Source organism: Coturnix japonica, chromosome 8 (assembly GCF_054131305.1).
Source record: "Coturnix japonica strain WE chromosome 8, WE-NBRP24, whole genome shotgun sequence".
Lineage (NCBI taxonomy): Eukaryota > Metazoa > Chordata > Aves > Galliformes > Phasianidae > Coturnix > Coturnix japonica.
The window spans coordinates 17,696,875-17,720,244 of record NC_140670.1 but is presented as its reverse complement, the minus strand read 5'-3'; the positions used below and the strand labels follow the sequence as shown (position 1 = coordinate 17,720,244).

The 23,370-nt window shown below is 41.6% G+C and overlaps 2 protein-coding genes across 3 annotated transcripts in view; one reads left to right on the top strand and one right to left on the bottom strand.

Annotated features, from left to right (window-relative positions):
* The window catches only part of C8H10orf71 (chromosome 8 C10orf71 homolog), a 75,259-nt gene extending 71,942 nt beyond the window's left edge, over positions 1–3,317 (bottom strand). Inside the window, exon 1 of the mRNA XM_032445337.2 lies at positions 2,969–3,317. The gene's annotated coding sequence lies outside the window, so the exon portion shown is untranslated. The remainder of the gene's footprint in view (positions 1–2,968) is intronic.
* Positions 3,318–10,368: 7,051 nt separating this feature from the next.
* The window catches only part of VSTM4 (V-set and transmembrane domain containing 4), a 31,963-nt gene continuing 18,961 nt past the window's right edge, over positions 10,369–23,370 (top strand). For both annotated transcript variants that reach the window (XM_015866776.3, XM_015866777.3), the window contains exons 1-4: positions 10,369–10,526; positions 15,490–15,888; positions 21,527–21,595; positions 23,019–23,126. In XM_015866776.3, the coding sequence (XP_015722262.1) occupies positions 10,472–10,526; positions 15,490–15,888; positions 21,527–21,595; positions 23,019–23,126 (631 nt within the window). In that variant the 5' untranslated portion in view covers positions 10,369–10,471. The remainder of the gene's footprint in view (positions 10,527–15,489; positions 15,889–21,526; positions 21,596–23,018; positions 23,127–23,370) is intronic.

Genomic DNA, 23,370 nt, shown 5'->3' with positions numbered 1-23,370 from the left:
AAGCAGACAGAAGGAGAGCAGAGCCTGTGTATTTTTTAATTTAAAAGTGTTCCTATATTTAACTACATCCCCCAAACTCAATAATTATTACCACTAAGGGATCTATTAGGCAAGGACTGCTCTGGAGAAAGCCCAGCTGACCTTAGTGGGAACTGTGCCCGAGTAAACTTCCCATTGGAGCATGCAATACTCCTCATACACTAACACTCACAAGTATTAGCAGAACTCCAAAACCTATTTCATTAACTCTCAGGGGTGTCATTAGCAGCAGGGGCAAAGCTTTAAAAACTGTCAGGACAGATTCTATCTGCCCCTTTTTGGCCTGAGTAGTAATGTCCATTAATACTCCACAAGCAGCTGGATGAATGCACAGCCTTGGCCTGCAGAGTGCATTAAGCTCTCTTAACTTTTCTCCTCATCAATCCCACTTCAGGGCACAGAGAAGATACGTGGAAAGTAAATGCCCTGGGGAAAAAGGAGTGTTCAAAGCACATGTGGGTCTGTGATGGTAGGAGATGTGCAGAAGGAAATGTTTGGCTTGACAGAGGTTTGTGCAGAGTAATGTCAACAAGTTTGGACATCACATTTACAGTTTGTCAGTACGCCAGGCTTGGCATTATCTCAGGACAACATTCAGTATTGGGGGAGAACTGAACCAGAAAATTATTCTGCATGAATGCAGAAAAGCATGAGTAAACTCTCTTCCAGAGAAAACAAACCTTGTAGAAATCCTGCACAGTCTCCACAGCTACAAACAATTTTTGCTCACAGAAGGATACTGGGCAGAAAGTCAATTTATTTCTGATAAAAGTTGGATACAAAATCAAGGTTTTATTAGCCTTCAATTAAGATAGCCAAGACTCTCAATGGAAATGGTCTGCAGAAACTCACAGAGTACTGCAGAACATATGGGCAAGATGTTTTTAAGACAAGAGAGCAAAATGGATAAAAGACAAAAGTGTTTGCAACTGCTCTAAGATTTGACAGTTGGATTCTTTTTCTGAAGAAGGGAGGAAGGGAGCTGGCTAACCAGGTCCCTGATAAGAGAACATTTCTTCATCGGCATATAAGACACGCATACACGCGTAGTCAGAGGCAGACTAAGAAAAGACCCAGATATAAAATTTGGCAAAACATCTGGAATCTGCCAAGCAAAGGAAGTCACCCAGACTTGACTAAAGTTTACAGAGTGCAGACTGCTCTGATACAGCAGACATGAGTATATGTAGAAAACACTCTAAGAAATTAAGACAGCTTGCACATGGATCTGCAAGTCTGAAACATCATTACGTGACAGCACACAAGCCACAACCATGCTCAGAGCACAAAACAATGTGAGAATCACAGCTCCCAACAAGCTTTCAAGTAAGGCCTAGCAAGTTCAATGATGACAACACCAACACTGCTGCTCCTGCAGAAGTATGGGCAGCATGGCTACAGACTGGGACTTGGCTGCCAACTGCAGGATACTTACTAATTTTGTTGATGATGAGCAAATCAGTGAATGCCCAGAGTGATGTTTGCACTACAATGGTAACAAAATAAATCAAAGGCAAGGCCCAGCAAAGAACTTTATGAATTAGATGTATGGAAGTTTAGCTGGAAACAAGGTGATTTGCTAAGACTGGGTGAAGAAGGAAAATCTTACAGAAGACCTTAACAAGGTAAGTCTGAACAAGACAGAACATTCATTGGACAAGGAGTGACTGAAAAATCTAGAGAAGATTTAAGAGAATCTTTCAGGGAATTAGGAAGCTCCCAAATAGTGCTGAACAGAACAGAAGGGACACACTTGCCTCAAGGCAGGTCTCCAGGAAAACTTCTTTGTGAACAGGGGGAAGAAGAACCAACCTGGCTGTTGAACATCAGTCTGGTTGCTGCAGTGGGAAAACACACAGAACTCCTGGAAAGACATAAATTCCCTGAACACATGCTGATATAACAGAAATCATAGTATGGCTCAGGGAATTATCGTTTTTAAATTTAAAATTTAAGTGTGCTTTTGCACATTTTATTAATCCATAGAATGTCCAGCATTTAAAAAAGGAAATATCCTAGCTAGAAAAAACTACAGATGTAAGTAATTAGTGGCACATTGCTCACATTTCTTCGTAAAACAGATGTGTGTATTATTTTAATTACAATGACTAATATAACATATGCCTTTTATATATAACGTTTTCTGTGAGTCAGTGCTTTAAGTATGTTTTAATTTTATTTACTTTCCTAAGTTCAGCGTTGGAGAAGGAAAGTATAGTTTCTGCATGCTAACTCTTAAAAAAAACACACACACAGAAACGGTCTGTGTGTAATTGAAAACCTGTGTTTTGGTGGTACGCATTTGCAACTGGTAAGAGGAATGTTATGATCTCCAGCTTCACTCAAATTACTTTTTCTTAATGACAATATTTCCTTGTCCTGGGGATAGGCCACAAACAATTATGGAATATTTTGTAGCCCGAATTGTGTGCTGTGACTTTTATCACACTTCTCTTTTTTCCCCCACATTCTCTTTCTTTAGAGTGATGTTCAAATATATTCCTTTTTGAAAACCACTTGTGTATGCCACGGCCCATGTTATGGTTATTTGTATTGGCCATTTTACACCACAGCTAACTTTTCAGTTAAATTGTTAACAGCTTTTGCACCGACAGTCAGAGAGAAGTCTCTTCAAAGTATGAATAAAACAGACCTGCACGGCCATGCAGGCACACACTCACTTTTGAAATGTAGTCCCACAAACTCATAGAACACCACAGAGAGGTATTGGCTATATTTACCAAACATTCCTTACCCTAACCAAGGGATTACTAATTTGGAGATCCTGAGGTATTTTAAGCAAAAAATAAAATAAAATTATGCATTTCCAGGCAATAACCTAGAGTGTTTTAACCAAGTAGTAGAGAATCATTCATACAGGTTTTCTGTCATTTAAAGTGTGCAGAGGAAAACCCCCTTATGTACTTACACAGAGGAATTTTGCAGATGCTTGCTTGTGATGCTGCCCACGTCCCTGCTCCCATGCACAAACATTGTTCCATGTAGCCATGGAGCCAACAAACCAAGCAGGAAACAGCCAAAAGGGAGCTGACTGTTGCTTCACCACATCACAATCACTGTGTTGGCTCACTCAGGATCTCCCCCCTTCCCCAAGGCAGTGCAAGAAGTTGGGCACATTTCTACAGCCCACTCTGGAGGCAGTTCTCCTCTCCATGCTGCAGGAGGTACACAAGGACCTTTTTCCTTTTGCTCTGTCAAATGAGAAGAAAGCAGGAAAAAAGGATCAGGTTCTTTTTATTTTTAGTATGTAGTCCAAATTCAAAAGTTTATGCAAGATTACTTTTGAGACAGAAGAAACACAAGCTAGTTTTGTCACATGGCAACCCTATCTCTTAGCCAAGTGGCCACAACACTGCTAAGAAAAATATGTTTGGTTAAGGGATTTATCCAAGCATACGGTATGTTCAGTATGCAAAATGTGGCTTCTCTCATGCTCTCTGCAAAGAATCATTTAACAAATAGCACCTACATTTCTGTACTTTGAAAAAGGACAGATAATGAAATTCTTTTCCTGCTTATTTTTACCTTTAAAGGAAATGGCGAAGAACACATGATATTCAGCAACTAATAGCTATGTGAAGGAGATGCCTTTAACTTACTGCAGCATCATTTTATTTTTATCTTAAAGGCAGACACTATATATCCCTATCTACAGCACACAAAAGACTATACCTTGAAGCATTCAGTATTTGAAGGGCATAAAAGTCAATTATTTTGTTTATTCAAAGCTGTGCCAAAAATTCTTCAGAATGGTCACTGTAGAAACACAAGCAAGGTAATTTTTTCAGCAATTCATGGGTCTGCTGGATATTTGGATGGGATTCCATTAGTATTTCACTGATATAACCACATGCCTCATCTGTAAATCCTCCTGAAGCTCAGAAGCCCAAATTTGGCCACTACTCAACCACAGATAGCATGCAAAATTTGTATGAAGCCTATGGCTTGAACTATCTCTGGTAAAGATCTGTACTGAGAGATTTCTTTAAGAGACAGTATGGTTTTACTTCTGATTTAAAGTGTAGAGAATTTGTTTTGAAGTTTGCAGCTGCCAAAGCGTAGCAACACCATTCCTGATGAGAGAGCAAAAGGCAAGCACATCTTCCAGGGACATTCCTGAGGTTAGGGAAGGATTCCCTGCTTTTCTGACAACAAACCGTGATGTGGTTATGTGTGTGGGTACTTCGCTTCCAGGATGGAATGTTTTAAAAAATGCAAAATAGATTTTTATTATCCAAATCTAATAAAAGCAGAAACACAGGAGAGTCTAGGAGATGGTAGAAAATGGAGATAAGAGAGCAAGGTGCTGTCTATGTCTGCATGGGGCAAGCTAAGTCACAGCTGAAATGTTATTCCTTCAGATGTGAAGAGCTGAAGTGCCTTTTCTATTGCATGTTCAAGGACAGTCATTCTGCTAAGGGAGAAAACTGAGAGAGAACACAATATGGTATCAAAAAAGAAGCTAGTAAAGCACTCTGGATCTCATTTAGTTCAACATCCTCCTGAAAGGCTTCTTGACTACTCTTAAACTATTTCTGACAGATGTTTGTGTAATCTACATCTAAGTTCTCCCATAAGGAGGGCCCCTAAGCTCCTTATTCCAGTCCTTGACTAACCTTGTGGTTAGAAAACATTTTCTGCTATCTAATCATCCTTCCTGCAATTTAGATCCATATTTTCTCATTCTACTGTCAGTGGACATGGAGGACTGTTTACTCCCTCTTTTTGCAAGAGCCTCAAAATACCTAAAGATTCATTATACCTCCCAGTCTCCACCGAGAAATCCAACTTTGCAGTATTTCCTAACAGACCACATTCATGAGAGCTGTGACCTTCCTCAAATAATGTTTTTTCCTAGCTGTGAGCTTCAGGTCTTTCTAAAGGTGAGATAGCAGTTTCTAAAGTCCCAGTAGTAGTTTGGTTCCAGTGAGCCTTAGGAGAGGCTCAGTGCCTCTTCTGAAGATCCATTTAACCTCAGAAAGCTTTCCCTCCACAAGCATTGTGCTTTACTGCTACCAAGGCCACATCCAGCTTTACCCTAAGCTGCCCTGATCAGGGAGGAGTACACTGGCAAACTGTGTCTTGCTTGATGTTGACACAATGTCTTGCCAAGAAAGTCAGTGCCGCAAATCATTTGAAGCTGTAAAAGGCCCCTGGGAACACATTACTGTGCGCCTGCCCTGACCATACCACTCTTCTCCAGCATTTCTTGACAGCCAGAGTCAGAAAGACAGCACTGAGCTGGGCGGATGACTGCTCTGTCCCAGGAGAGCCATTCTTACCTCCTTTTTTGTGATAAAGAAGCCACAAGACATCTCTTAGAGTGAAGATCCAACCTTACTAGCACAAGATGAGCAGAAGGCACAGAGCAAATGCCATGAGGCAGCAGATATCACTGACAAGCCATGTCACACTCCAGTAGACTCAGTTACTCCAGTAGACATCACTTACTGGGGAGACAAACAAGCCAAAGCAGGAGCCATCACAGTGCAGTATGAGGGCAGCACTCTCACCATGAAGCTTTAAGATCTACGCCTCTTGAAGCCAGGCAGGCTGGGATGAGCAAGCTCCTTGTGGTCAACTCAGAGGAAAACAGGAGGAATATTTAGCTGGGACACATGCCTAATGAGAGTGCGTAGCCAAAACCTATTAATGCACTGGAAAGGAAAGGCTCTTAAATCTATCTTAGTGTGACATGTACTCATCTACTTCCAGAAATAAGGACAGCTAAATGCTACGTTTTCACATAGTTAGAGAACAGAGCTGGAACTGGAATAGATTTTTTAACGAGCCTTAATGACCCTGCTGTCTACTGCTATATGAAGCTGTGACTATGCCAATGTACATGATGATGCATAGTAAGGCCTAAGAAGACTTAATCAGATTTCAACAACTTGCTTACCTCTAAAGAAGCAGAAAATACAGAGGTTGTCTCATATGATGGAAGCTCTTAATGCTTGTGGAACATTCACAGTTCTCATTTTTGCAGGTTTAGCAGTGCCCTCCAAATTGGAATGACCAAACTTAAAACAAGGCCCGAAAAAGACATAATAAATATCCTCTCTTCTCATGCAAACCCAAATGCAATCAATCATAAAAGTAGTAGCAGAGCAAGTTTTCTGGACTAAGTAATGTGCTCTTATTTAAAGAAAGATAAAATGGAAAATCACAGACTCATAGAATGGTTTGGGTTGGAAGGGACCTTTAAGATCATCTAGTTCCAACCCCCCTGCTATAGGCAGGGATATCTCCCTCTAGAACAGGTTGATCAAAGCCCTGTTCAGCCTGGCTTTGAATGCTTGTCTGGATGGGGCTTTGAGTAACTTGTTGCAGCACAAATTCTCAGAATAGGATTTCATTTTTCCAAGAAACATCCCACAGAAAAAAACAGATCCTACCCAGGTACATCAGCAGCATTCATAAATCTGAAAGAAAAAGGGGAAAGTTAAAGGTGCCCTTATGCAATCTCCATAGCGTTCATGCAGACCCAGAGCTATAGAACTATATTTCCCAAATACCAGCCTACAACATAGCCAGGGAAAAATACCAGGGTAGAATTTTAAATCCCAGATCGAATTATTCAGCAACTCTGAGCTGTTGAAATCTAAAGTTAATTTTGCCCATTAAAGGGATGGGAAAATCTGGATACAGATCCAAGCTCCCTCCTTCCTTGGCAACTCTGAACAGGTCTGGATTTTCTCCATCTCTAATCATTGAGCATTCATTTATAATTAGGATTCCCTGGGCCATGGAGTTACCTGCTGCTGGATTCTTAAGATCTGGCTGTAACTGCCTTTGCTGGAATGTTTGGGCAGGCAGGGAGCGTCGTGCCTGTGGTGTGAGACGCAAAGAATGGGCATGTCTGCAGAAGCCAGGAGGCTATGGCTACCTCCCCTGACTGTGGCTGTGCATGGAGACAGGGCAACTTGCCCAGCAGGTCTCACCTCAAGCATGAGCCCTCACCAACTCTTCTCCATGGGTACACAGCTAAAGGCTGCATAGGAAGAGGAGACCTGACCTGCGTCAGCTGCTTCAGAGTGCTGAGCAGGCACTTTCCTCCTCCCAGCAGGCCTGTCCCGACAGGAAACTGGGCTGCATTGCTGCTGCCAGAGCTGAGGAAGCAGTATCCTGTGGGGCTCAGCTCACCTGTGTCGGCATGTGCTCAGCTGAGCTGGGGAGGTGCATGAGCTGATGCAGCCCTGTAGGGATTGCACTGCAAGCTCCTGAGGCCTCTGAGATCTCTGGTGCACAGATTGTGACCCTATCAGGTCAGCAGCATGGACAATCTGGAGAAAACATTTTGCAAAAGTGGAAGAATCAGTTTTACAATGCAGCATAATGGGTTGAAGGGGTGGAAGACTTTAACAGTGAAATAATGCAAACCATACAGTTGCAACCCTTCATCCAAGTTGCCGAAGTATTTACAGTCCCATCACAGCCCCTTCCAACCCAGACAGGAGGAGTTTACAGATCACCCAGCTGCAGCCCAGAGTTGGGGCCAACTTGAGTCAAAGCGAACCAGAAATCAGCAGCAAATCTGAGAAGATGGTGGGGGTAATGGTGGCCTGTGTTTCCTATTTGCCAGCCTGACTAGTACTGTCTTGCCCAGGGGTACATCCCAAAACAACGATAATAGGCTTATTTAGGTATGTTAAGTGCTGTGCTGCCCAACAAATGCATCTGAAATGCATATCAGTGGCAACAGAGAAGCTCGCAGGTCCTATTTCCAGCTGAGCAATGCTCACCCTTAGTAAAAGCCACACAAGGTCAGCATCACCCATGTTTGTTTACGTCATAAGTACAAAAGAATTTCAACTTGAACCACTTCAAAAAGTGCTTTCAAAAATTTAAAAGAAACACCCCTATAAGAATAAGGAGCACTTCTCATGCTGTTATATTAACAAAAGCGTTTCAGTGGGGGAGAAAACAACTAAATGCTCTACTCAATACAGATAAACCAGAACACACATCCAGAGATTGCAAGCTGCAAAACCGAACACATTTCATTGAGCTCACGTGCACATAATGCTGGATAAACCTCGGAGGGCCTCTGACTTCTGCCTATGTTGAACCACAGGCAAACACTTCACAGTAAGCCTTCTAATTCACTGATTGATCCAGCTCATCCCACAGCTCATTAGGGTTCTTGATACAATTATAAGAATTGAACACCACTGATAATGGATGGTTGCAAAGAGACAGATATTGATTGAGGCTGATTTTCACAGTGCACCTGCTCAGGTACCCGTATGAGAGCTTAGGTATACTTTGTTGCTATCTTTACATCAGTATTTTGTATACATCCTTAAAGGATTTGTAGACTGAAGAAATTTATGATGTGGGGTGAAGCCCAACAAGCAGAACAATATAAGAAGTGCTAGAAAGCCCATCCAAGCCAGTATCTTTCCTGCAACAAGGGCACGCAGCAAATGGCTTGGTAAAGAGTACGGAACATCAGTCATCCCTAGTTCACCTTTCAATCAGCATACCAGGCATTTCCTCAGCTAGATCTTCCATTAGGACCATCAAGGTAAGTAAATGCTGACACAGCTTTTTGTGAGTCTGCCTGCTTCTTTTTGAATTAGTTTTTCTCTTTGATAGGATTGTCTTTTGCTGAGTTAAAGGAGTAGATTTGAACCTACAGATCTCCTGCTTCTTTCCACGTATGTTAAAGACAATGTTCAGCCTCAGAAGGATCAGATGAAACGCATACTGATTTTTCTGTGATGCAAAAAATCTATGATTATATGATTCTGCCTCAGGGATTCCTAGGAGAGGAGTGGAGCAACTAAACTCTTACTAATTGCCCTATCCATGCAAGTAGGAATGCCAATGTATTTGTATCATCAGCAACTCATGCAAGATGGATACTAAAACCAGATATAATTCATCGTAGCTGTTGATAGAAGGATTAAGTCCCTGTCTCTGGAGATTTGTGGGTTTTCAAATGATAATCATCAAAAGAGTCAAAGGGGAATGGCAGGGGGAGGCTGCCACGTAACAGCTTCCCCAACAGAATTGCCCACCTTATGCCATGCAGAAGCCAATACAGGATGAAAGTGCTGGATTAGGATAATTAAGGAAGTGGTAATCATGCTCTTTCTTCAGCCACAGCACAGTGATTTAGCAGTTCAGCTATCCTCCTGCCTACCAGTGCCTTTCCAGTCTCCCCATTAAGAGACCCAGAACTCTTCAGTTTACAGCCCCTCAGTTCAACTCAAGCCTTCCTCACAAATGTGAGAAAGCATCTGGAAAACAGTGTCAAACATACCAAAACAGCTGCTCCAAGCAATGCAGCACTGCAGCCCTCACCTTCTGCCTTCTTATGGCCAGATTCTGGACAGACCTTCCCAACAAAAACAGTTCAGTTAGATACCAATCAAGGTGGTGACCAGCAACCTTTAGCAAACACTTTTCTTGCTGTTTTCAGGTGTTTATGAGGCTGTGGTATCACCAAAGCCTCCTTCACTGTGAATGCCATCTTCACTGAGGTTCAGGATGGATTATTAGACTGCACATAGGCTGAGGCAAGGACACATCCCTTCCCACAAGAGTTATTGCTATATGGCTTGGCACAGAGCTACTGAACTGGAATAGGTGGTGATGGTTGTGTATAGGAGCCCAGAAATGCATTTGGTCAGTGCCTTAGGAGTATCTTCACAAAGGAGTTATGTTGAATGGTTCCTTCTCATCTATAACACTGTATCATTTGGCAAAATAAGCATGGAACTCTTGGAGTAACGTACCTTAGGCTGCTCCATCACTAGAACACCAGTTGTGACATCCCAGCACAGGTGATCAAACAGCCTCTAGCATCCATCCCCACCCATACCTGTTGAAGGTTCAACCCCAGGTTGCCACGAGCAGAGCCCCTGAAAGGGAGATTGGCTGTTAATTGAAATCTCATAGTAACAACAGTTCTGCTCCAGCAGATCAGTGGGCATGGGGAATGGGCATCAGCACCTGCAAAATTTCAGGCACCTTTAGGAAAGTGGAGGATGCTGTCCTTGTCCCATGACCAGTTCTCTCACTTGTTCACAAAAAGGCTTTCTGTGCATGGAGAGGGGAGCATCCCACTTGCTGTCTGCACAGATCCGTGTCCTTTGGGCAGGTTGTGCTTGCTCAGAGGCATTGCCAAGCCTGAAGACAGAGCAGCCCCCAGCCCCTCCTAGTGCCATCGCAGCGGGCTCGAGCGTGAAAAGGGAAGAAGAGGAAAAGAGGAGGGGAGTTCCGGAGGGGGCAGGACGGTGGGAAGAGCAAACAAGTAGGGAGGGTAGGAAGAAAGCGGAAAAAAAGGAGGAGAAAGGGGAGGAGATGAAAGACCAGGGGAGAGGAGAGGATCGGCCGGGGAGGAGAGGAGGGAGCCAGCTCGGCGGAGAGTGAAGGGACGGGACCCGGCGCCCCGCGGGCCATGCGTCTCCTGGCCACGGCGCTGGCCGCCCTGCTGGCCTCGGCCCCGGCCCCAGGTAAGCGGCAGCACCAGCAGCCCCTCCCTCCGGCTGCTGCGGGACCCCGTCTCGGGGTCCGGGAAGGGTCTGGGCAGCGCCCGGGCTGGGGGAGCAGGAACCCGGCCCTGCACGGCGGCCGGCTCGGCGCAGAGGGACCCGCCGCCCCCGTCCGCTGCTTTCGCATCGCCGCGGCAGCAGCGTCCGCAGCCGTGGGTTCAGAGCGAAACCCCCCCGCCTGTACAGCTGCTGCTGGAAACGCTTTCTCCACCGCCTCCTTTGTCAGGCGGGACGGCGTTCGTACAACTGCAAACAAAGTTGAGGCATAAAGGAATAGAAACACCAGATCTCTTGTTATTAAAAACAACCCTCTGCTCAAGCCTTATGCTTCCAAAATCTAATGAGTGTTGGTGAAGTTGTGTTCTAAAGCTGTAAAAAATGGATAAGATTATGGATCAGAACTTCAGGACGCAGTGAGGATGAGGAGGGTGAGGAAGTCTCATTCATTAGCGATAAGGGCTGGATTTAGGATTTCTGCCTCAGACAGGAGATGACAGAGGCAAAGGTTTGGTTCAAGTTCAGTCACTGCAGAAGCACTGTGAGAGAAGGTTTCTCTGACTTGAGAAACTTGCAAATGCAGCCGTTCAACTGAAAACAGCTGGTTGCTTTTGGTGATCTTTCTAGCCAGCTCCTAATTATGTTCAGTTAAACAAAGAGCTTTGCTTCTTCCTGGCTCATCTGCTCTTCTTACTGTTTAATAGAAATAAAAATAAAGCAAGCTGTGACAGTAATATCACTTCACAGAACAAACAGTAGGGCAAATAGAAGCCACCCCACCTGCCTCTAGTCACACAAATCCAAGATGAGAAAGCAGCTACCCTGATGGCAGGTCTATGTAGTCCCCTCAACAGGGGCTAAGGAAAAAGCCCTTTTAGCCATGAAGGTTGGGCTGTAGATTCTGCCTGTCAGTGTCCATGGAAAAAGGAGGAGGAGGAGGGATCTGTATAATGCTAACAATGCTAAATCCAGATTGGGTGCAGTAGTGTCCAGGAACAGCCCCTCTCATGTGAGCATCTCTAACGAAGGAGCTGGGATTTTCCAGCAAGCATGCAGGCATTATGACCGTTGGTCTGCTGCTGTTCCAGCGCAGACCATGGGGACAGCCCTGGCATGGACAGGTTTCTAGGTGCTAAACTGGTGTCATGAATGTATTTTGCTAAGAAATTTGGCAGATAACAAAGTCCAAACCTATTTAATATGTCCAGAATAGGGATTTTCAAAATGGAATTTAAGTTACAGTGCTAAATTTCTGTGACTGCAGTGAGAAATGCAGGTAGAAGGTACCAAAGAAACAGGGATGGGGGCAACAAAATGAGTTGGTTGCTGATAGGAATATCAATGATAGGATACGCAAAGGAATCCTCAATGTTTGACCCACTCTCCTTCCCTTTTCTATAAATAGTTTCCCTTTTCAAGTACAAGTAGGACTAAACTCTTCTAGTGAACTCTGCCAGAGTGGCACCATGCTATACTGGGAAGGCAGGAAAAGAAAGACAGTGATTCCTCACTGAAAGCAGGAATCTGAAGTCTAGGAAGTAAGTGCTGCGTTGGCACATAAACCTACTTTTAAGTGGTGGAGGAGTCTCCTGTCTTGGCATAGAACCCACTGCTGGGACAAACCTCATGTTGGGGCTGATCCAGCAGCAGTAAAGACTGAATAAGCTTCCACAAGTGCGTGGGAGCCATGAACGAGGCTTTTCCTTTCCACATGAGAGGTAAATGACCTCTTTCCTCCAACCATCCAGCACCATTCCACCTCCAGTGGGGGAGGGTAGAGTCCAATGGATTGTTTTCCTGTTTTATATAAAGCATCACCTGACCCTGCTCAATGTAAAATGAGAAGAGGTCACGGGGAAAGCATCAGAAATTTTGAAAGCTTTTCCTTCTGTTACACTGATAGCTGCAGAAGAGAGATAAGAAGAGATGTTTCCACTGATCATACAAGCCTTCAAACAGCTGGCCTTCGCAGCAGATGAGCTTCGCTACATGAAAGATGCAAAATTTGATATTTCCTCACAAAAGGGCACATCTCCTGAGGAAAAGTAGAAACCCTATATATAAAACACCAATGTTTGTGTGACTGTAAGCAGCTAGAAAGGGATCAGAGATGCCACATACAATGCTTCTTTATCTTCTCACAGAGGCTTCCATCATCACTATATCTGAATTCCTCTCTATTTTCTCGGGAGTACTTTTTGGCAGTGTGTTCTGCCTAGTTTCGAATGAAGCAATGATTCTTTTGCTTTTTATTTAGGGACAGTCTTCTCCAATTAATCCTAGCCAGCTTTTTCAAACAAGAAGTTCACATATCAGGAAAGTGACATAATTGTTTTCCTTTACAGTTTTTCATGACACGTTCATAATTTCAGTAGAAAAATCTTGCTTTTTTCATTTACCCAAACCATATTTTTATAATTGATTTCTTAATCTTTTGTAGCACAATTATAAGTAACTTCAAAAAATTCTATATTTCTGAACTTGTTTCTTGTTTCCCAAGCAGCACAACCTTCAAAAATGGAATGTTATTTTGATGGCAGAGGCAGCCACCTTATCTTCACTTCTGCCTGCAAAGCACCAGAAGGTTTATGCCTGGAAATCTTTGGTGGTATTCAGACTTCATTTTAAATTTCAACATCCTGTTTTTCTTTTGTGCTTTGTATAAATTACCTCTTGATTTCGAGCTTGCATTAATTGCACACACAAACTTCACGCACAGGTAATTATAACAGTAATTTAAACAGTGCTTAGCTTTCTTTTTCTTAAAGAAGTTTAAAAAATAACATACAACTTTCATCATACAACTTACTTTCCTTCACAAAGAGTCTATATGGCTAATATGCCTACTCCACAGCATCTGCCTTAAAAAAAAAACACCAATCAGTAATGCTTTCTATTAAAACAAACAACCCCAACGGGTAATATTGTGAACTTTCTGAGGGTTCTCTCAAACAGTGGCAGCACACAACTTTTTTAATTCAGAGAATTTAAATAAATTGATATATTTAATCACTCCATCTCACTAGTCCTCTAGGGCCACAAAGTCTTTATCTCCAATGCTCCTTCAGAAGTAGATGGAAATACTTTACTTGCTTATTTTGAAGATAAATACATGTTTGCGTTTCAGGAGCTGATGTCAACCAGGAGTCTGCCAAAATGCTCATCCCCTTTCTTAAAATGTTCCTTCCTAACTGATACGCTAGCAAAGTGTCCAGAAATGAAAAAAAATACATCTCCCACAGTTGCAATTCTCATTAGTTCTTCAGTACATAACTGGAAGCTTAATATTCATATTTTAGAGGACGTTTCATGCTTCTCAGAGTGTACTGCATGGATTGCTTGCTCCCTCTTAAAATGTTTTTTCTCTCTAGTGGATGCCATCAGAGAAATAATTTAGGGAACACAGTGTCCCAATATACTACTGGTCAAAAATTGATCCATCTGTGATATGACTAATAGACATTCTTAACATACACTGAGAAGGAAATAGAATGAGTGTTTAATCCCATGCCTCAGAAAAGATGTTAACTGTGAATAAGTAAGGTCAGGAAATAAAAATCTGCTAATGAACGGCTATGGACTTCTTTTAACCCTTGCCTATGTTGACTATTGGTAGGAAGAAAGCAGAGGGACAAACAACTGTTCTGAGCTAGGCTAGCGATGGCAAACAGAAAAGCATGAGTCACAGATGAATGGGAAAATGTAACAACTGTCTGTCTCAATATAACCACGTGTCACATTTTGTCACACAAGTAATGTCATTAAATCAAATTTGCAGTCAGAAGGAGTTCTGACAAATTTAATCCAGATGATTATTAGGTTATGACAAGAAGAGCATTACTTAAAACAGAAGAGATAAGGAACTGTAAAGAGAGAAGTTACTCATATACGAGGACTTATGGACGTTTAGGGAGGTTGCTAGACTTTCAGTGACCCATCTATGTAACAGTATTGTGTAAGGTTTGCACAAATATGTCTAAAAGAAAGAAACAGCTTTCTTTCTAAGCTTGTGACTTTATCAAGTCACCGTATGATCAGAGTAGAATGTAGGAAAAACTGAGGAACAAGAAACAAAAGTGGAGCAGAACTTAGTAAGTCATGCACTTGGGGAATTTCTTGGATAAACTAGGAGCTGAACCACAAATGACAAAGGAGGGAAAACATTCTATTGCACCTAAATATAAACTGTCAAATAATCTCAAAATAGCATGAAAAAGGTCACGTTTGTTTTGGGATACAGATGCAAGGTATTTCTAATCACCTGGGGTGTACACTGACTATTTCACAGGACATTAGAGGTCAACGACAGCAACAAGAACATCACAGTAAAACCTAAATTGAAACTGGAACCAGTGCACAGGAAGATTACTAACTGAATAGGGAAGTGGACAAGGAAACAAAACATTTCTTTGTAAGAGTAGACTAACAGAACCCGACTTCTTTAGTTCAACAAAGCAAAAGCTGAGAGACCAGTTATTTGGAGTCAGGAAGTAAAAGGCATTTAAAAACTTAAAAGATAAAGTTGGCACAGAAGCATGAACTGGATATTAAAACAAATTAGCGTGGAAATTCTCAGAAGGATGCATGTTGCCAGAAGGGCTGGTCATGGAAGAGCTTGCCAAAAGATATTCTGGGCTTTTGCTCCAAGCTAGCTTCACATAAGGCTTGTCTAAAGCATTGGGTAACAGGGAGCCTGTAAAAGCACCAAAGTGTCCACCTCAGCCCTATCTCATTAGAGAACATGAGAATATTTGAGCAGATTCACTGAAGGATGTATTCTGATACATCAGGTACTAGAAGCTCACTGAGTTGCTGCACACTAACTGATGATGCTGTCTGTTTACCTGCTGTGGGTTTGTGAGCTGAGAGAGATTATGGTGCTGCTCTGCCTCTATGGGATTCTTCACTGTCTCTTCTTCCTTTGCAGATGTCTGTGAGGCTTTAAATGTGACAGTCTCTCCAGGACCAACAGTGCGGTACTCTGAGGGAGATAATGCTACCCTTTACTGCCACATTTCTCAAAAGAGAAAGATGGACAATTTGCTGGCTGTGCGGTGGGTCTTTGCTGTGTCACCCACCCAGGAGTATCTGATGATCAAGATGACCAAATTTGGGTCTGTCCAGTATTATGGGAATTATACTCATAATTTCCACAAGCAAAGACTTCGTCTTCTTAAAGAAAAACATGGAACTCTGTACAAATTTCTTATTCTAAGCCTCCAGCAAACAGATCAAGGACATTATATATGTAAAGTTCAGGAAATTGGGAAACACAGGAATAAGTGGACAGCCTGGTCAAATGGTACAGCAGCTACCGAAATAAGAGGTGAGAAATCATCAATTACAGTTCTACAGCTTTCCTTATCCCATGATCTCTTCTTTCCTCTCTGTTAAGTTCATCAATAAGACATCTGAAGGAAAACATTTTTTTAGTATTATCTGTGAATATGAGAAGAGAAATAAATACTCTGCTTCTTAACTTAAATGTAATAATTTAAACGTTATTCAGCCTGTAATAGACTTTAAAGAAGAGAGATGAGTAGATTTGTTGAAAACAGGTTTTTTTTGTTTGTTTGTTTTTGCCAGAACTGCAGCAATTCAAACTCATCTACAGGTCTCCATAACTTTTCAAGTGGGAATGAATAGCTGCCATTATTATTTAAATGCAAAAGAAAAATGAGAGAAATTAACTTATTTTCAAATGAATATGCAGGGAATCAGTCAGAGATGGAAGCTGGGTATTTTCGGTGTATATTTTGTCCCTCTTGGTATGTTCAGTGCATTTTAATTCTAGTCTAGAAGCAGTTTCAAGTAGCATTTCTAGTATCATTCCTGAACTTTTGTTTATACCATTTATATACAAGGATCTATATATCTTAACTTGAAAACAGGCCTTCTCTTTGGTGTGGGTGATCTCAAACCTAACACCACCAGATATGAGCTTTCAGAGAGGAGTGAAACTGGATGTTGAAGAACAGAATCCTTTGAAGAGGTAGCTGATCTCAGCAGTTGTGCTGTTAGGGTTAGCTGGCAAACAAGCCCTCTCTTGTGGTTTTACAGACAGAAAAGCTAATTTCACACAGAGCCAGCTCTGAAGATAACACTGAAAAATCAAGTGGTACTGCTTAGTCCATAGGTCTGGATATTCAAGAGGTTAATTGAGCAGTCAGAGAAAAACTTGTAGGAGAAAATAGCACTTCATGAAGTTTATGCCACTAATGCTAAGTTTACAGTTGTGTTTAGACCACAAACGTTATTCCTGTAACTGAGAAAACCCAACCCCATTTATCTAACTAATGTTTTGCAGAAAATGGCCCTAACTCTCCTCTGAAAACAATTTTCATTTGAGAGAACCCTACTGAGGACAGGCTTTTCAAGATAGATTCAAGTACATTTATGTAGAGTCTACAATGGTAGACTAAATGCAAAGCACGTTCCCTCAGTACCAACTTCATTGGCATAATTCATGTTTCTCTATCCCTCCTTGGATTACACACACAGCAGGTAGACAAATCAAATGGTAAAAAATCATCTTTGTGAGTGCATGATTTGTGAATAGCACTCAGGTATCATAGGATTTCACTATAATCTATGAGAAAGACAAGAGCAATTGTGCAAAAAACAGGAGAGAAACAACATCTTCACTTTGACCAGCAGTGTTTAAATCTGCCATACGTAATTAGTTGACTTCTAGTAGCAATGATGAAAAACACTAACAATCTAATGCTGAAGCTCTGTTTTAGTAACAAAGACTGAATCGGTTTTAAACAATCACAAGAAAACCTAAACTGTTTGGGTTACTGGGTGTGCAGAACTTTTCTTTCATTGAAGGAGAGTTACAAGTGCAAAACAAGTGACTTGTTCTTGATTTGCCAGGTGCTCAAGGACCTGAGTCCCAGTCTGTGACTTGGGCTCCTGGACATACCACAGGAGAAGGTGCCCAGTACAATGGTTATAGCTGAGAGTGGAGGCATTAGGAAAGGGGATAAAGGATTTATTAACTTCACAGTTCCAAGAATGAACAGTTTCATGCTTGATTTTTACTGTTGCCTTCACACTTCTGTTTTTAAATGGAGTGGAGTAAAAATGCTGGAGCCCAGCATCTCCTGAGCTCAGCCATATTGCATCTCTGGAGATCATTAAATTTCACTAGCACTGACCCTACGATGGGTGGCTGGAGCCAAGGCACAGTTGTTAGTCTCAATTACATGGGGATATGAAATTAAACTTTATTGTATGTGTGATTTAGCTCTACAGACTTCAGGCATTAAGTTGCTTCTCACTCAGCAGTTATTCTTCCCTGCTGCTCTTGCCTAGGAACTGGCACTCCTCCTCGTCCTCCTCTCCCTCTTTTTTCCTTCTTTACCCTTCCATATTTGGCTAAAATGAGAGATTCAACCACTGTCATGAAAGAACGAGTAGGAAGGGGGACCTTTGGGTCCTAGTATTCAGATAACACACTGATTGTACAGGATTTGCTACTCACAGGAGGGAAGGCACCACTTTTCAGAGTGGTGATAAAATCTCCAGTTTCCTCAGTGGTAACACTTGAGGTTTTAAAGGAATTTTTTTTTTCCAAACACATTCGGTATTTTATATTATAATCTGTTACACTTTTTATTGCAAAGGGAATTGGTGATATTACAGCTAGAGCCAAGACAGAGCAAAAGGAGCAATACAAATTGCCTAAAGCACTTGGATACTTAAATTGTATTGCTTGTGCTGTATCAACTAAGGTAGCAGTGTTCACAGACATTACAGTTGCTGTCTTTTCTTCCATTTTGTTCCATTTAATGCAGCTGCAGTTATGTACTAATTCAATATGACATCTTTTTGCTAAAGCACCTGATAAATTTCGTACAAGCTTTCACATCAAGTGGACACAGAAACAGCATTTATATTGCTCGCTTGATTCACACAGGAAGAAGAGGTCACTGAGTAAGAGAAAATTGCAGGGGAAACACAGAAGGAAGAGTCTTTCTGCATCTTCAAAAGCAGAAAAAGCCCAGGGCAGTTCAGCCCAAAGCCTTTATCAGTCACAAAGCATAGGACCATCCCAAGTAAAGTAACTTGATGGATTAAGCTTGAGACTGTAGTATATAATGCTGTTAATTCAGATTTTGTTGTTTGCTAGTAAATTTGTGTGAATTTGTACATTTCTTACATAAAGAAGTTCCAAATGTATTTTCTTGAAGCACAATTCTTTGCAGACAAACACACTGGAGTTGTGAAGAAAAAAGCTGAGTTACAGCCTATACTGTTTCTTATTGTTTAGTGGTGGTAGTTAAAAGATAGGTTACGTATATACCTTCTTCAGGACCTGAATACATTTTTCTGAAAAGAAGCCTCATTTCAGTTTGCCCCTTCAGGTATATTGACAATACAGTAGCAAACATTTTACACAAAGAAACTATTAGTAGTAAAGCCCACAGAAATCCACATCCTCAAGTTACCAAGAAGTGTCTCCTGCTCCAGCCATGCAGCATATTAAATCTAAACTATGGTGGACCTTTTCCCCTTTGGCCATCTTCTCATTAGGGGCATCTGTTCTTTTCCTGGTCTGGTCTGGTCAATATTAGCCTAAAACCAAGTTAGTAATCTTCATTATAGTACAGAAAACACATACAAATAAAGAGTTTATTTGAAGAAAAAGTGCCATTGAAAATGTGTTGCTCCTACTACCTTCCTATAAGAAATCTCAGAACAGTGAGTAGCCTTCAGAACAATATGCAGCACGTCTGTCATTTACAGTCAGGTAATCCCTCAAGTACATTGTACCAAGTGCTGCACATGGCTTAGGAACAGCAGTATGTATTCCAAGTGGTTTATGATCCAAGAGATGAGATTGTAGGAGGACAAATAGAAAATTAAGCAGTCCAACTGGAATCCTGCTGGCGTGCACAATACAAACATGAAGAGTTGATCACAACAATCTGCCTTGTTGGAAAGTTTGTGTGTGAGTTTCCTATGGGACAGATCCTGAATTCTTTTGAATATTAGCAGCTTGTGATGCTTTCTTGAAGTACAAATGTTGCAAAATAAAAGAATGCAAGACTTTTTCCCCCCCAAAAAATGAACAAAAGTCCCTTTTCCAGTGAATGTATTCTAAAATGCTTGCCAAAAATCTACTGATGTCATGCTGAGTAGACATGTAAAATAACTATTCCAGATGAGCTTCCCATCATAACTAAACAGCAGATTTCATCAGACCTGAAAGTAGTTCCATATTCATTGAGTTGACCCCACACATCACAACCCTACAGGACACACGTTAACTTCCCTTCCAGTAGGATACTTTTCTGTAGTGATTTGCCCTGCAAACTGCTTTTGGATGCAACCTGAAGGACATCACCATACAGCTATTGCATTAGAATGATGGCTAGCAGAAGAATTCATGGATTAACATGAATGAGATCATCTAATCTTATGTCATAAAAGAAGTCAGTATGCATAAACAGTCAGGCTGAAGAGAACAGAGAGGGGTTTGGACAGTGATCCAGCAGACAGAGCATTTGGATTCTAGAACTGGGTTGTACAGCTGATAAAACACTGACATTCATCTGTTTGCCTAGAGCTCTGCAGTCTGCTCCTCTTTCAGAGAGGACAAGTCTGTGCAGAACTTGCTGCCGTTTACCCTGTTGCCTGTAGTAGACCATAGTCATTTCAGTTAGCCTTTCCTCTAGGCTATAAAAGCAAGTCAGTACAACTTGCATGTGCACAAACTTTCTTCTCACATGTCAGGAAAACCCCACAAAATAGGCACAGCAATTTCCACAGGTAAGAACGTAAGCTATTTTGCTTTCAGCCGGCAATGTCTTTCATATGGCAGTGATAGAGCAGTTTATATAGTTACACTGTTCGACACAGCCTGTTTATTCTGCTAAGCCAAAAACACTGAGTGTAAGAAGCGTTCTACTTCCTAGCTCAGATATGCAAGCATCCTATCTGTGTATCTCTAAAAGGTGTAAACAAAAGTCAGCTTTTGAGGGAAGCAGGAAAAAAAAAAGAACTCACGAGCATCACTTTCACTTTGATGGATTATTTGGGTGCTGATGTTGGAATTACAGGGAAGAGACAACCTGTCAAAGGACATCCACAAGAGCTGTAGAAATAAGGCAAGCTGGGCAAAAATAAAGGGCCTGGAAAGTCATTCCTGAGGCTGGAGAATCACTGCCATGTTTGCAGAGATCACTTCAGTGCCAAGCATTGTCAGAGTGACTTCCCTGTTTTTTAAAAGACCTGTGCCTAATTTGTCTGGCTAAAAGTCAGTACTCCGGAAATATTCAGAGCTGCGTCCTTCAGTAAAGCTGTCACTTCCAGTTGCTTGTTTTTCCTTTTAGAAATGGACTACAGCATTAGGAAGCTTTCTTAAATAAAACAGATTCCTGCTCTTTTAAGCAAAAAAATTGTTCAACTCCTTTCAGAGAAGTAGCTGGTTTTAGGATGGACACACAAATTATAGCCCTAGAGGCAGTAGTTCTGGGTAACTGAGAACAGAGGGTGGGAATAAAAATAGCCACATATGATTTTAATGGCAGCTTCTTCCCTGGCATACTCAGACCATCCTCACAAAGCCATTACAGATCTTACAGGACTGTGGCCACCATTGTCCTAAAATCTGGGCTCTTTAAAAGTGTGTTTATCTCTCCTTCACTGCATTTAACTGCATTGAAGAGCCACATGCTGCATCTTTGCAGCATAAGATGACAGAAGGAATCCCATCTCACAAGCCATACAGCCCTCATTGGGGATACCAAACCAGATGAGACTTGATAGAACAAATTTCAATAATGCTATTTTATAAGTGAAGTGTTTCATTGAAAGTTAATTATCCTGTGAGTTAAATTACTATCTTAGTGCGCTGACGTGTAAGCCAGAACAACCTTTACTCCAAGCAATCCCAACACTTTACACTCCGTATTTTAAGTTCTTGTTATGTCCTCTTTGTTTGTTTTTTTTTTCAGTTATTTCGTCAAAAGCATCTGATGATCCCACTTACAAGAAAAAACATGAAGCTTGGAAGTTTTTTGAAGGTAAAGGCGCATCTAACTGCTGTTGGTTGCATACAAGATGTTGGCTTGGCCAAACACTACAGTACCTGTTTTTGCACACAGTATAAACACAGGCTATGCCTCAGAAGTCATCCCAAAGAGAATCAGCTGCTGGCAAAATTTGAATGGAAGGTTCCAGTTCTTTATATGCTTATTACAGTCAACAGGGGAATACTGAATGCCTGGCTGACTGTGAAATACAAATGCAGACCCTTACTCAGAGGGGTGATGGGCATGTCTGAAGAGGTACCCAGAACTGTGTGTTCCCACTGGCCTTAGAAATGCTTCTCTGCATTGCATAAAGCTCCCTGGAGTTTCAAGGCAAACAGTATTTTCTCTGTAGATTAGAGAACATGTGCTCCAAGAGACTTGAAAATCCAGAGCACACATTCAGCTGGGATTCCCTTCTCCTCCACTCTCTCCCAGCACAGAACACTGGTGAAGTGGCAGCCCTGTGTTCACAGCCATACTGCTCTGCTCCCTGCAAGTCTCTGCTCACATCATTCTGTGGGGAGCCTTGCTGTTTAAACCACAACTTACAGACTCTATTGTTCTGCGTATGGGAGGATAGGCTGAAAACAAAGCACAGAGCTGTAGGTCAGGGGTCTAGTTCCAGCAGTGCTATTTTCTGCAAGAACACTTGACCTCTGAGGCTTGGTTTCCTCTCTGTAAAGCAGGAAAGAAGCCAATATACTTCCCTAAGGGCATTTCAAGACATTAATGGGTAGAGCATCCTTGAAGCGCACTATTTAGAATTCTAGTAAAAGCAAAATAAGTCACCAAAGCTGGTAGAACTCTTGGCCCCTCAGGTGAGAATGTGCTATGGAAAATGACTGAAAGCCATAAAAAGAGTCTGATGCTGCAGACTAAAAAAAAAAAAAAAAAAAAAAAAAAAAATTATTTTATAACAATTTCAAGCCAGTACTGCAATCGAATAAACAGTTGCAGACTTCCTTCCTTCCTTCTTCCTCAGTCACTCAGCACTCCCACATTCTCCCTAGTGCCACTTTTAAACAGAATTTTCTTTTTTTTATTATTATTATTTTTAAATCAGTACAGCTGTTTAAACTTTGGAAATAATCCAGCTTAAGTTGTTCTGTTTTCTGTTAGCCCCACCAAAACCAAACCACCACCACTACAAGAAGAAAATTAAACAAACAAAGAAACCAAACCAGCTCTCTCCTTCCCAAAAGCAAGCCCTCGTAAATACACCTATTACTGCTTATGGAGACTTCATCCAAAAGGATACTGTATGAAAATTTCAGGAGAGTTAATTGCTTCTGAACAGTTACCCTAATTCTTTCAGGCCATGCTCTGTTTCAGTCTTGTTGACATAACATTTTTTGTCTTGTAAGCATGAAACATGCAGCTGCAGCACTGAGCCTCCCCTGTGCTTGCCTTTCAGATCTGTATGTGTATGCAGTGTTTGTGTGCTCAATAGGAATCATCAGTGTCCTCCTTTTTACACTCGTCATTCTCTGTCAGTCACTTCTGAACAAGAGGAGATGCGCAGGTGAGTGAAAAGGCCTTCCTTGCTGGCTACAAAACCCACACCAAAGAGGGAGAGGGGAGAAGGAGAGTGGAGAAAATGCACAAAAGGAAAGGTAGGAAGGAAAGACCACTTTACTACTGTCAGACAAAAATTGGATTCCTCCACAGGTTAATTAGAACAAAGGCATTTTGATCCCTTTGAATAGTTATTTCATTACAAATGAAATAGCTATTCATAGTGGCAGCTCTGCTTTCATTTCTGTTTA